This window comes from Phasianus colchicus, chromosome 25 (genome assembly GCF_987193195.1).
Source record: "Phasianus colchicus chromosome 25, bPhaCol1.hap1.1, whole genome shotgun sequence".
Classification (NCBI taxonomy): Eukaryota; Metazoa; Chordata; class Aves; order Galliformes; family Phasianidae; genus Phasianus; species Phasianus colchicus.
In genome coordinates this window covers 1,993,768-2,006,330 of record NC_143460.1, presented here as the reverse complement: position 1 = coordinate 2,006,330, position 12,563 = coordinate 1,993,768, and the positions used below count along the sequence as shown (strand labels likewise).

At 48.0% G+C, this 12,563-nt stretch overlaps 1 protein-coding gene across 4 annotated transcripts; it reads left to right on the top strand.

Moving 5' to 3' along the window:
* The first annotated feature begins 3,378 nt into the window (after positions 1–3,378).
* Positions 3,379–12,374, top strand: TCP11 (t-complex 11). 4 transcript variants are annotated; one of them, XM_090124557.1, is made up of 10 exons: positions 3,379–3,511; positions 4,100–4,163; positions 5,339–5,471; positions 6,067–6,187; positions 6,866–7,059; positions 7,406–7,542; positions 8,211–8,431; positions 8,742–8,926; positions 9,369–9,532; positions 11,019–11,341. In XM_090124557.1, the coding sequence occupies exons 1-10, from the start codon at positions 3,434–3,436 to the stop codon at positions 11,249–11,251; spliced, it is 1,530 nt and encodes a 509-aa protein (XP_089980683.1). In that variant the 5' UTR covers positions 3,379–3,433; the 3' UTR covers positions 11,252–11,341. The 4 variants fall into 4 exon arrangements, with proteins under 4 accessions (XP_089980683.1, XP_089980682.1, XP_089980684.1 ...); XM_090124556.1 differs by having other exon boundaries at positions 6,839–7,059; XM_090124558.1 differs by lacking the exon at positions 9,369–9,532 and having other exon boundaries at positions 3,381–3,511; positions 6,839–7,059; positions 11,019–12,374.
* Positions 12,375–12,563: the final 189 nt, after the last annotated feature.

Here is a 12,563-nt window from a genome sequence, read left to right as displayed (position 1 = left end):
CCACCTTGCTGCACCCAGCAAAGCAAAAGCACAGGATGCTTCTGTGCTGAGTTTTGGGACATGGAGGGATGGCACACGGAGCTCTCTGCTCTCCAAGGCAGTTCCTTGGATCAGAGGAGAGCCAATGTGATCATAGGGGTTAGAAACTTGGGAGGTTATTAAAGGGTGAATTGAAAATAACCACACAGAAGCTGCTGCCTGACACTCACCCTGAAAACTCAAAATCCCTGTTTTCCCTGTTGTGATTTTGCCTAGATGGATGAGAAGAATCTAATCAGAGAGATGGATGGCACTCATTAAAATGGCAGATTAAAAGTACCAATCTAAATTATCACCAGCACTTCTGAGGTCCTCTGCCTTGCCAGCAAGGGAAAGCCACCCAGGAATTGGATTCCCTTGCAGGGAAATATATTATAAATGCATTCTGCTATTACAGTTCATGTCACCAGTCACCAGGGAAAGAAAACCAACGCAGGGCTAATACATACACATTTAAATATACATTATTGCCTCTTCTGAGACCAGGACTTATAGACCTGAACCGTGCTCTGAAATGGGGGATGAGAGCAAACTGAAGTTATCGGTGAGCTGCACTGCTTTATTTTCTGACATAAACAGCATCTCGGCTTCTTTGCTTGAAGCTGAAGGTCAGAAAGAGGAAGAAGTGGGATCACATGAAGCCAAACAGGGAGAACTGTGGGGAATTCCCAGACAGGATTTGGACCAGACTGGCCCCATCAAAAACCTCACTGGTTTTATTTCTCACAATCCTGCCTGTCTGCCAGCCCCTTCCTGGTGCTTAGAGCAAAGCAACAACCCTCAAAGCCTCCTTGAGCTCCCAGCATGTCTGTAGCTTCTCTTTGGGATGAGCCCACTGTGTCAATGATCCTGCATATGCAAGCAGTCCTACATGCTGGACAAGCTCTATCTTTGAGCAAGAGGAAAGGGCTGTCTGCGCACTGGGGTTTTCCCAGCTGTTCCTTGGCAGCATCCAGCCCCAGGCCAAGGGCTGGTCGCTATCTGATGTCACTGCAGCATTGCCCAAGCTGAGCACTTTCCCCTTATTGCTTTTTGATGGGATAATTTTACAGCTCCCTGGGAGCCTGAGGAAATCAGCCGGTTTAAGGAGATCACTTTAACACAACCATGCTCTGCAGATGCGCAGAGGGACTGCCACGGGTTCAGGTTAGGGCTAGCCCCTCCTGGCATGGAGTTGTTTACACAAACAAAATGGGTTACAACTCATCAGCTGAGCTGCGTTAATTGTACCCTTAGCCTGCTGCAAACCCACAGCAACGGTGGCAGCTCCAACCCCTTTAAAACACGCACAGCCTATTCTCCATTGCAACAGCAACGGGCGAGGAGAGCTGCAGCTTCATACAGCCCAGCTGTGAAGCTGTAACTAATTACGTGTGGTAATTAGGTTGTCTGTCCCCACATGGTGTGCCAGTGCTGTGCCTTTCATCCTTTGCTTTTCTCCAGCCACAACACCCAGAACTCATAAGCGTTTCAGAGACTTTGGAGGACAGAGCTGTTTTACAAGGGGTGGATCAAGGCTCCGGCTCCCAAACAGGCTGGTTCTCGTGCCTGTCCCACCATGGGTCCCCCAGACCTCCCATCCCACAGACCTGCAGTGCTCTGAGACCTCCCAGCTCCAGCCATCAACAGTGCAGGTGTCAGCCAGAGAGGGTTATCAGATGCCTGGGAAATAGGAGGGAGCTGGAAGAGAGAAGAAAGGCAAACCTTTCATTAAAGCACAAGAAGCCTCATCACAGACTGGGCATTTTGCCCCACAGAAGATTTAATCCCAGCCCTGGTGGAGGACAGAGCAAAATGGGACATGGTCACCCACTGCTTTCTGGGCTGGTCAGAAAGAAAATTGATTAAAAACAAATGAGAAAAGTTAGATGGAAGCACACTGCAGCTGTTGCAGACCCAGCAGCACTTTCTGGAGCCTCCCCAGGACTACACAGCCGGCTTTTTCATTTTATTCACTCTGACAGGTCTAAGGTTAATACCCTGGCAGTTGACAGCCACTAAGCCACAGCTTCGCACAGGCTTTTGGTATAAAAACAATCAGCCCTGTGCTGATGCTGTAACTCCCCCAGTCTGTGGACGGCGGAGAAATTCCTGCCATTCCTCAGAGGGCAATGGGAACCGGCCACGGCCACTGCCTTTTGTTCAGCTGCAGCCTAAAAAGCCTCACGGAGCATTCGCAGCTTCCACCTATGAAAAACTGTTGCGGAGGAGGTGACTGGGAAGGTCACGCTGGTAATGCCTTTGTTAAGGAAAGCTGTTGCACCTTGCAAGCAGCAGACAGGGGCAGAAAGCAAAAGGTGAACCCGTGCTTGGCTCCCTTTTGCAGCAGCACAACACAATAAAAGGAGTGGATGCAGAAAGAGCAGTAGCTTTTGGTTTCCCGGCCCCAGCGCATAAAATACTGACAGTCCCAGTATCAGCAATGGGAGCGATGCTCTTTATTGTCATCACTGACATCAACAGTGGGGCTGAGCGCACCTTTGATGACACCACGCTGTGTGGTGCAGTCGATCTGTGTGAGGGACGGGATGCCAACAGAGATGGGTGAGCATTGGGTCCAGGAGGTTCAGCAGAGCCAAGTGCAACGTCTGCACCTGGGTTGTGGCAACCCTGGAGCACAGCCCTGCCAAAAAGGACCTGGGGGTACTGGTGGGTGGCAGCTGGGCATGAGCCAGCACTGTGCCCTCACAGCACAGAAAGCCAAACTGGGTGCATCCAAAGCAGTGCTGCCAGCAGGGCCAGGGAGGGGATCTGCCCTTCTGCTGTGCATTGAGCACTGCGTCCAGATGGGGAGTCCTCAGCACAGGAGGGACGTGGAGCTGTTGGAGCACATCGAGGAGGGCCACAGAAGTGATCCCAGGGATGGGACGCTGCCCTGCAAGACAGGCTGAGAGCTGAGAAAGGAGGGGACAGAGGACAGCAGGGTCTGTGTGACGGGAAGGGGAAAGGGCCTCAAAGAGGGGAGGTTTAGGCTGGATATCAGGAAGGTTTTGCAGCCACCACACGGGCTGCAGAGAGGCGGTGGTGCCGCATCCCCAGAGACCCGCAGGGGGCTGTGAGCACTGATGGAGCTGCGGGCGTGCAGAGATGGCCTTTAGAGATCCCTCATAGCTCAGACGGTTCTAGCAGAAACACAACTAGGAGGTGCAGGCTCCTGGGTTCTGCTGACAGCTTCTCACAATCAGCGGCGCGCTCCCGTCCCTTCACCCCCCACCGCTCCCGCCCTTCTCCCTCCCACGAGGCGCTGAGTTCCAACCCCCCCCCCCCCCGCCTTCCCATGGTAGAGCCCCGCCGCGCAGCGGGACCAGGGGCTGCGGGGCGGCCCATCGGCGCAGGGGGAGGGGGGTGTGTGTGTCCAGACAGCGGGGCTCGTTGAGCGTTGACCTGCTGAGCGATGTCACCCCGCTTGGCGCTCCCCGCCTTCTGGTGCCGGCTGAGGGCGATAATCCGCGGATGGACTCGGAATACATTGGTAACGTTACTCGGATTCCTCTCCCCACCCCCCCCTCCCGCCGAGCAGTGGTTTGGCCCTGTTTGAAGTGAGGCGGGAAGAAGGCGGCACGCGCCGCAGTGCCAACGGCCGCTCCGTGAGGGGTGGAAGCGCCGCGCCACACAGATCGCCACCTCCTTTATGGCCGGCGCCGAGCAGCCCACGCAGCCCAATGATACTGAGGAGGCTGTGGGGACTCGGGAAAGCGGCGAGGAGCGGCCGTTGGGGCCTGGATTGGGTACGGAGGGCGGTGATGGGGTGGGCTCGGAGCCCCCGGACGGCTCTGCGGGCTGGGAGGCGCCTCAGGCGGTGCTGGGCCCCCCCACCGGCCTGGCACCGCCCGGGCCCGGGCGGTGCCAGGCCGGTGGGGGGGCCCAGCACCGCCCTGAGTGGTCACTAGGTGTCAGCCGCCCTCCGCTAAATCATATCCCTGAGCATCACATCCAAACGGTTTTTAAACACATCCCTCCCTGGGGAGCCCATTACAGTGTTTAACAACCCTTTGTTGTTTTGTTTTTTTGTTTTTTTTTTCCTGATATCCAAACTAAACTTATCCTGGTGCAACCTGAGGCCATTTCTCATCCTGTCACCAGTGAGAAGAGACCAATCCTGCTCTGCTGCAATCACCTTTCAGGTATTGGAAGAGAGCAATAAGGTCTCCCGTCAGCTTCCTCTTCCCCAGACCAAACAGCCCCGGTTCCTTCAGTTGCTGCTCGCAGGCCTTATTCTCCAAGCTCTTCACAAGCCTTGTTGCCCCTCAGACCTGCTCCAGTGTCCCTTCTGTCCTGAGGTGCCCAAAATTGAACACAGTACTCGAGGTGGAGCCTCAGCAATGCTGAGTACAGGGGCAGGATGACTTCCACAGTCTTACTCACCACACAATTTCTGATACAAAGGTCCCTTCCAACCTGAGCTGTTCTATGATTCTCATGTGCAGAAGGAGCTTCCTGAGTTCTGTTATGAGCCCAGTGCTCCTGGTCCTGTTGCTGGGCACCTCAGCAAACAGCCCAGCCCCCCTTCCTGTTCATACCCACCTTCAAGACATTTAGTAGAATCAGAGAATGGCCCAGGTTGGAAGGGACCTCAAGGGTCATGAAGCTCCCTGCTGCATGCAGGGCCACCAACCTCCCCATTTAATACCAGCCCAGGCTGCCCAGGGCCCTATCCAATCTGGCCTTGAACAACTCCAGGAATGGGGCATCCACAGCCTCTCTGGACAGCTGTTCCAGCACCTCACCACTCTCATAGTAAAGAACTTCCCCCTGACATCCAACTTAAATCTTCCCCCCCTCATCTTAAAACCATTTCCTCTTGTCCTGCTATTATCTAACCTTGTAAAGAGTTGACTTCCCTCCTGTTTGTAGGCTCCCTTTAGGTCCTGGAAGGCTCCAATGAGGTCACGTTTGTACATGTTGATCAGATCCCTTCTCAGCCTTCCCTTCCTCAGGCTGAACAGCCCCAGTGTCTCAGCCTTTCCTCATTAGGGAGATGCTTCAGGTCCTACTCATCTTCATGCCTCTCTGCTTGGCTCTCTCCAGCTGTTCCCTGTTTGCCTTGAATTGGGAAGCCCCACACTGGGTGCAGTGCTCCAGGTGTGCCCCCTCCAGGGCTGAGTTGGAAAGGATAACCCTCACTCTGCTGGCAGCACTCTTCCTAATGCAGCCTGGGATACCATTGGTCTTCATGGCCTCACACTGCTAGCTCATGATCTCTTCTTGCTGTGTTCAGCATACGTAGGACCACAGATTGGTTTGAATTGCAAGGGATGTTAAAGTTTATCTCATTCATTCTTATTCTGCTTTTCTGCAGCCAGCTCTCCACAAATTCTCTCCACAAATGAGCTGCAAGAATTGAGTGATGAGGTCTTCAGACTCAGCACTGTACATGAAATTGTACTGAATGCTGACTTGAAAGTGCACATGGTCAACTTCCCCCCACACAGGTGTGTATGTATGTATATATCAATAAATACACATATTCAGGCTTGGCTTCTTTTTATCATGTAACATGGAAAGGAGGTGGGTTTGGCCTGAGTATAGAAACAAGAAGATAGTTCCTGGAACAAAACAAAGACTTGATTTATTCATCACTTCATTATTTACTAAGAAGATCTTAAATACGATGAGTATCAGATGTGACTCACAATGAAAGAAATGAAGGCTTCAGCTCTGACTTTGACACAAAGCAAAATGTTTGGTGGACACCTCTCAAGTGTCTGCACATCAGTTAAGGATCTGTTTAAGTCACCCATGTTCTTTCTTTCCTGGAAAGATGAGCACTGGTTAGAAAAATGCTCTGTTGATCTTTTCTGAGGACTGAAAGTGTTTCTGTGGAAAATGCCACGTTCTTTCTAACCCACTATGAAGAGGGGCTAAGTGCAGTTACAAACAGGTTAGAATAAGGAGCTCCATTTTAGCAGAATGAGAAATGCAGGTTGAGAGAGATTTCTATGAAAAACTAAAAGTCAAAGACCTGAATGCATCTGAGAGGTTGTGTTTATCTGATGTTAATAGAAACCTCCCTCTCTTCTTTCTTAGCCTGGAAAATAGAGTGAAGGAGACATTGCACAAAGCCTTCTGGGACCGCCTGAAAAAACAGATCTCTGCTAGTCCTCCAGACTACACTCAGGCAATCCAACTGCTGCAGGAAATAAAAGAGGTCAGCTGATCCTGACACGGGGAGGACGGGTACCTTCGAATTAGTCTTTCCTTGCATCCAAATATTCCCTGTGAACAGTGTAAGAGGGAAGAGAAAATAAGCTCCATTTAGTTTACTGGGAAACAGAACTTAAATAGCTGCACTTTCTAAAACCTGACAGAGAAGGAAACTCGTTCTCTGGTCCCAGGTCTGTAAAACACTCTACCAAAATGACAAAAAGCCCATTTAACTGTTGGTTTTAGTAATAATAAAAACCCCACAAACTGCAATTGTCTGTACAAACACAACCCTTCAGGTGTGCGACAAACAGTCCCTACTGTGTAAGTGTACATTGTAATCTTTAAGAACATTGCTTAGAACTAAAATAAAATAGTCTTAGCATGGCATGAAATTGCATATGGTTTGCTTTCCCAGGCAAATAATTCCCTACTTTTTTGCGTGAGGTAAAGGAGATTTTGCAATATGTGGCCAGACATTCTGAAATGAGTCATTAAAGACAAGCATTCTCTTAAAGCAATGGTATGACCCACAATTTGTTTGCTGAGCCTCACCCAATTCAAGGCCAGCCTCAATTTCTGTTGTGAGATGCAGTTCTGTTGGAGAACTGTCGTGTCCCCAGAACACAGGCCAGAGTGCTGCTTCTTTGGGCAGGCTCTATTATTACTGCTCCTGCCTCAGAACAGCCAGCTGCGAAGCCAAATTGAAGGGGTCCTGGACTTGGAGCTGATTAGGCAGGAGGCTGAGCATGGGGCTCTGGACATCCGCGGTCTCACCACGAGCATCCTTGGTACAATGGCAATGCTGTGTGCGCCTTTTCGAGATGAGGAAGTGCAAGGACTGCAAAGCCTCACAGACCCAGCTGAGCTTCTCAGGTGGGTGTTGCTTACTCCGTCTTGTAGACCAGCAAAAGCATCAACAATAAAACATGGGGTTTAGAGGAAATTGCCCTGCAATTGTATCTTTTTTTTTTCTCCAGTATGTAGATATATTTGTGTTAGCCAGCTGTTCCCAGACCGTAGAAGAGTCTCCAGTGGAGTAAATCTAATTTTTCTAGTAATTTTTAGTGACCAGACACCACAATTAGACTGAGCAGCCTTTTGTCAGAAAATAGAATGAAGTCAGAGGATCTGAATTCCTCTTTCACAGTATTCCAAAATGACCTCCAACTATAGCTTTTAATACTGTGTTAAGCTTTCAAATCCTTGTATCTCATCTCAGGGAGATCTTCCGGGTGCTGGACCTGATGAAAATGGATATGCTGAATTTTACCATCCAGAGCCTCCGTCCGTACTTACAGGAATGCTACGTCCAGTATGAACAGGAGAAATTCCAGAAAATCTTAGATAAGCTTCCTAGTAAGTCAGTGGGGAAGAGGAAAGAACTATTACTTCTACAGGAGCTATTAAAGCACCAAGAAGGAACTTGAGTATCCTAAAGCTGATGCTTTCATCACACGCTCAATAACTTGAGAGAAATGCCTCTAAAAGCAGAAGGACTCTGGGGTCCCTTTCTCAGCCTCTTCACTACTATACTTTGCAGAAAAGAAGTTACTTAGCGTGCTTCAGTTTCTGCATGCATTAGACCTAATAGCTACCTCATGAGGAACTGTAAGATCTCTGAATTTTTAAGTGTTTTGAGATCCACAGAGGAATCATCAAAACATTAGCATAGGTATCTGAAGAGGAAAGCCAGTATTTGATGTACACCCCTCTTCTTTGTTAGGCCATAGAATATTTCTCTTTGGCTGCCTCACTCCCTTGTAAGATTTAATTAAAGGCGTTTTTCGAAGACTCTATTCAATATAAAGCTCTCCAGATGCCAGTCTCAGTAGCCTAGCCTTGTGTCTTGCCAATAGGACATAAATACTGCATGGCAGAGGTGGGGTAAGTCCCTCCCCACCATCCCAGATGCACATCCCCTTCAGCCTGGAACATCATGTAGACAGTTTTACTGACTTAGCCTGACCTACCTGTTCTTGCAAACATCCTTTTTTGTTTCTTTGTTTTTTTAAAACACATTGCAGATAGCCTGGATAACACAACAGAGTGGCTGCGCAGAGCAGCAGCAGCAGTGTCTGCATCCTCTTTGCAGTCTCAGTCCTGCCCTGCAGCCAGCAGCTCTTCTGATGCACACTTCCAGGGAGCAGTCAGCAGTGGCACAACTGTGCCTAGTGTCATGTCTGTGCTAAATCAAGGCTACATGGATCTGCTCTGCTGGGAGCCCGGACAAAGTGAATACCCTGAGGTAAGACAAGCACTGGGACATTTCTAGGGAAAAGATGCAAAGATACACAAAACAAACAAGTGTACAGGTTCTGCTTCTTCTACAGAAAGATCTGTCCAGACTCTCAGTCCCTTCTATGCCACTGGACAGGGTTTGTTCCCCAGGTGAAACAAGTTGGATTTATCACAAGACTAAATCTCCTTGCTGCCAATCAGCCTCCCTCCACTCAGCTTCATGGAGCTGTTACAGCTCTGCTCCGTGGCTTGAGAATTGCTCTGTTACCACAGATGTTGCCTGTGTGCTCACAGGCTGGTGTGGTTTCTGTTCACAGACCTTGCTTCTGGATCAGGCTCGACTACAGGAAGTACAAGCACAAGTGAATCAGCTTACCATCATAGCTGCAGTCCTGCTAGTGACTAATGGCGTGTGTGGAAACACCTTGTTTGGCTCACCTGGGTTTATTGATAGGCTGAAACTGGTAACAAAGGTCCTCTTGGAAGGGCTGCCTTCTATCAGGTGGGTTATTTTATATTTTATTTTCCAGAAGGAGAAGAGTGAGGTTGCAGGCACTGGTTGACTGTAGGATAAGCAACAGGAATCTCCTCTTGCAGCAGTAGAGGACTTGAGATCCAAATAGCAGCCAGGCCTACTGCAAGGAGTGAGAGAAGCCAGAACACCAGCCAGCATACTTAGTTGGAGCTAACACTCTAGAGCCATTGTCCCTTCATGGTTAATGGGGAAAATCAGTAGTGCAGGGATTTCACCTGTTTGTCAAAGAGCAGGGAAAGAAAGGAAGCTTAATTCACTTATGTTAGGCACTACAGCTGTGGCTCAGCACTGGTTGTTATATGCTACCTGTCCTTGCTGAGGACAAAAGGGCTCATGGAGAGAATTCCTTGCTTGCAAGACCCCTTTCCCAGCAAACATGCTAGAGTGCATGTACTTTTGCACGATTCAGGTATGAAGAAGCTTTGCAAGACATCAGTGATCAAGTGCTCCAGGAAGTCAGCAGAACACTCTCACAGCTGGGTTACCCTGCTTTTGCCAGTGAGAAATGTACATCCCTGAAAGGCCAGATAAAAAGCATTGCAGACAAGGGCAACGCAGTCCGGCACATCATCAGTGAGTTCCTGAGCTTATGTCTAACTCAGCACTAAGTAAAGAGGTCTTCTACTGTTAGGCTTTGACCTTAGAATGTGCAGGACAAGTGTAAGATAGGTGACAGCAAAGCAAACTCCCTACATTGTGCAGAACTACTGCAGAAGCAAGGAAGCTAGAAACTGCCCTGATTTTCCTATTCCACTCTGGCTCCCTAACAGTAATTGCTTTGAAAATCTCTTAAATCCTACCATCCTTGCTAAAAGCTAAACAGGCCCAAGTGCAAGATCTGTTACTAGGTGATGTGGCAATCTTCAGGCTAGGATGTAGAGTGAGAGCTTAATCACTGACTCAAGTAAAGCACCATGCTAAGATCTTTAAGTAATATTTATCCCTAGGGAGTGCACTGCATGGTATTCAGCTAACTAGCTTCCCCTATACTGCTGCTCCATCAAAATATTTACTCAAATGATTTTGATGAGAGCTGATTATTTTGACCTTTTATTAGTACTCTGAAAGCTATAGCTCCACATCAGATTGCAGTGCCACAGGCGGATACTACACTACAGGAAAGATTATTTTCACATGCAAGACTATCTTTTGTCAGCTATGAAAATAAGGTGAAGCTCTTCCTGCCCAGTGTATCACGTATCCTCCTCAGCCCACCCAAGTCTACCTGCATTACCTGGGTTTATTCCTTGCATGTCAGACAGCAGGCTATTTTATTTTGAAGGAATTCAGGAAGCTGAATTAATAGCCTAAGCCAACCTCGCTGCACCACAGGCTGGGCAGTATGTGGTGGCAATGACTCACTGACGGAGCAGCATTAGAAGCTACAGAGCCAGACGGTCTTCCCCTTGCTGTGTCTAAAAATCAACGTCTTGTCTGTACTCTTTGTCCACTATCAGCATTTCCCAAATACATACTTGAAACACAAGAACATCTGAGGTAGTTGGGTAGTTAATCTCAGCTCTGTGCTCCTCAGAGAGGCTTCCTGAATACTTTCAATTTTAAAATGCTGCTGTGGCAGTCCAGATAAATCCCGGGCTCTGAAGTTCTATATTCCATTATGCTTCTAAGATGCCTAACACTTCAGTTCTGTTCAAAAACTCAGAGAGTGGGCAAAAAAAAAAATCTATACTGCTGAGCTGGCCAAATTCATCAAACTTAATGTCTGCCAGCCCAGCATCCCAGCTACAGCCACTGTTAAAATCAGCTGCCCAGGACAAAGTGAAAACAAGGCATGTATATACCTAATACTCACAAACATGATGCTTGGAGATAGTTTCACCTCTGTTCCTATGCTGAATGCTGTCTCATCTTAGTACTTGGAAGAACACCACATTAATTCACTATGTCTCCAAGTCCATCTACAACAGTACAGGTCCATGGCACCCTGCAACAGTGCAGCTGTCCTCAGCTCTGCTCCTGACTGCACAAGGAAGCCTTTGTCTCAAGGCTAATGTTCTGCATAAACTGATTTCTGTTTTCCTACTCTTGCTCCTTACAGAGCAGCGGATTCACCTGTTCCTCAGCCTTTTTATTTCCCCCGATGGACAAAATTCTCAGAAAGATTTCCCAAAGGGTCTCGACGCCATTCAGGAAGAGCTGCAGGAAGTCGGGCGCAGGTTCAGAAGTGTGACCTACCACAACAGGCAGGTGTTTGGCCCTTTCTACTCAGCAATTCTCAAGAAAGTGCTTTTCCCAGAGGCAGAACCAGATTCAGGAAGATATTCTATGTGATCATCTTTGCTACGTACCACACAGGAGGACAAGGGTGGAACACATTCTCCAACAATTTCTCAAATCATGCTTCAGCTTGTAAAAAAAAATCAGACGAACCCATCTAGGCAGCACAGCTACTGGGAAGTGACTCTTAGCATGTCAATATCTGAATAAACCTCTCAACTGCAAAAGGCAACGGCTTTCTTGTCCCACCAAAAAACTGCCACTATTTAGCAGGGAAGGAAATGGGAGGTGGAGGACATAAAACTGCAATGAAATTTCAGGTTTTTTCTTTATTTTTTCCCTAATTCTAGGTGTTAATTCTGCGGTGGGTCTGTAGCCTGCTCTGCTGAAATGTTAGGCACAGCCCAGGGACGCAGTTTGGATTTGATAAAGCCATATGGTATTTAAGATCATTAAAACTGCTCAATATATTTCAGTGTTAGCTTGAAAACCTGACTTACTGAGTTATTAGATGGAACATATGGTATAAATTTAGCAGCCCCCGATGTATTTAGTATTTCACATCAGCCAGATTTTATTTGACACAAAACCCTGAACTTTAACCTGTATTTAAATGCCTGGATTTCTTGCTCTAATTTTATATAGTGAAAACGTCCTACTTCTTGGTATGCCAAAAATCCTTGCTGGTAAATACTATATACAATGGCTGCCCAAACTGTTACTGTTGTTACATGAATCGATGGCTGCTGCGTGGCAGAGCATTGGTTTGAGTGTTTATCATTGCTAAATCAGGGTCCTGACATTCCATCCTTGGTAGAACAGTCCTCGCACATGTATGTTAAAAGGCTTAACATCAGCTTTTCCCATGGACAAGATGGTAGCAGACCATCACGCTGTAGGTAAGTCTATCTTTCAAGAACACACAGATGAGTTTTTATACATAAATAAGTCTGAAAAGAATTTTGTATTCGGGATCAGTATGATTAGCTGCAAAAAGAGCAGCCTCAGCCAAAGTAACTGCTGAGCAGCCAGCATTCTGCATCTAGAATGCCACACACGTTAGGATGGCACATATCCTGATTCTGCTGCCAAAGAATGACATCAGGCCTGTTCCCAACAGAACAGCATCCTGTACTTTGCTTCCACAATACCAGCAAATGATCTCCGCGCAATGCTTCGACGCTGTTGATGTTTTCTTGTTCCTTAGCTTTACAAAGCAAAACAACATATGTGCAGTGCCAGGCTACACTCATTAAAGCTCACTGTGCTGCCCACCCTCACCCCTTCCTTCCTCTTACCTGCTTTGGCTGCTCAGGTCAGGCACGAGAAGAGCACTGCTCTGACACAGATGACCAGAAGGCTGCTG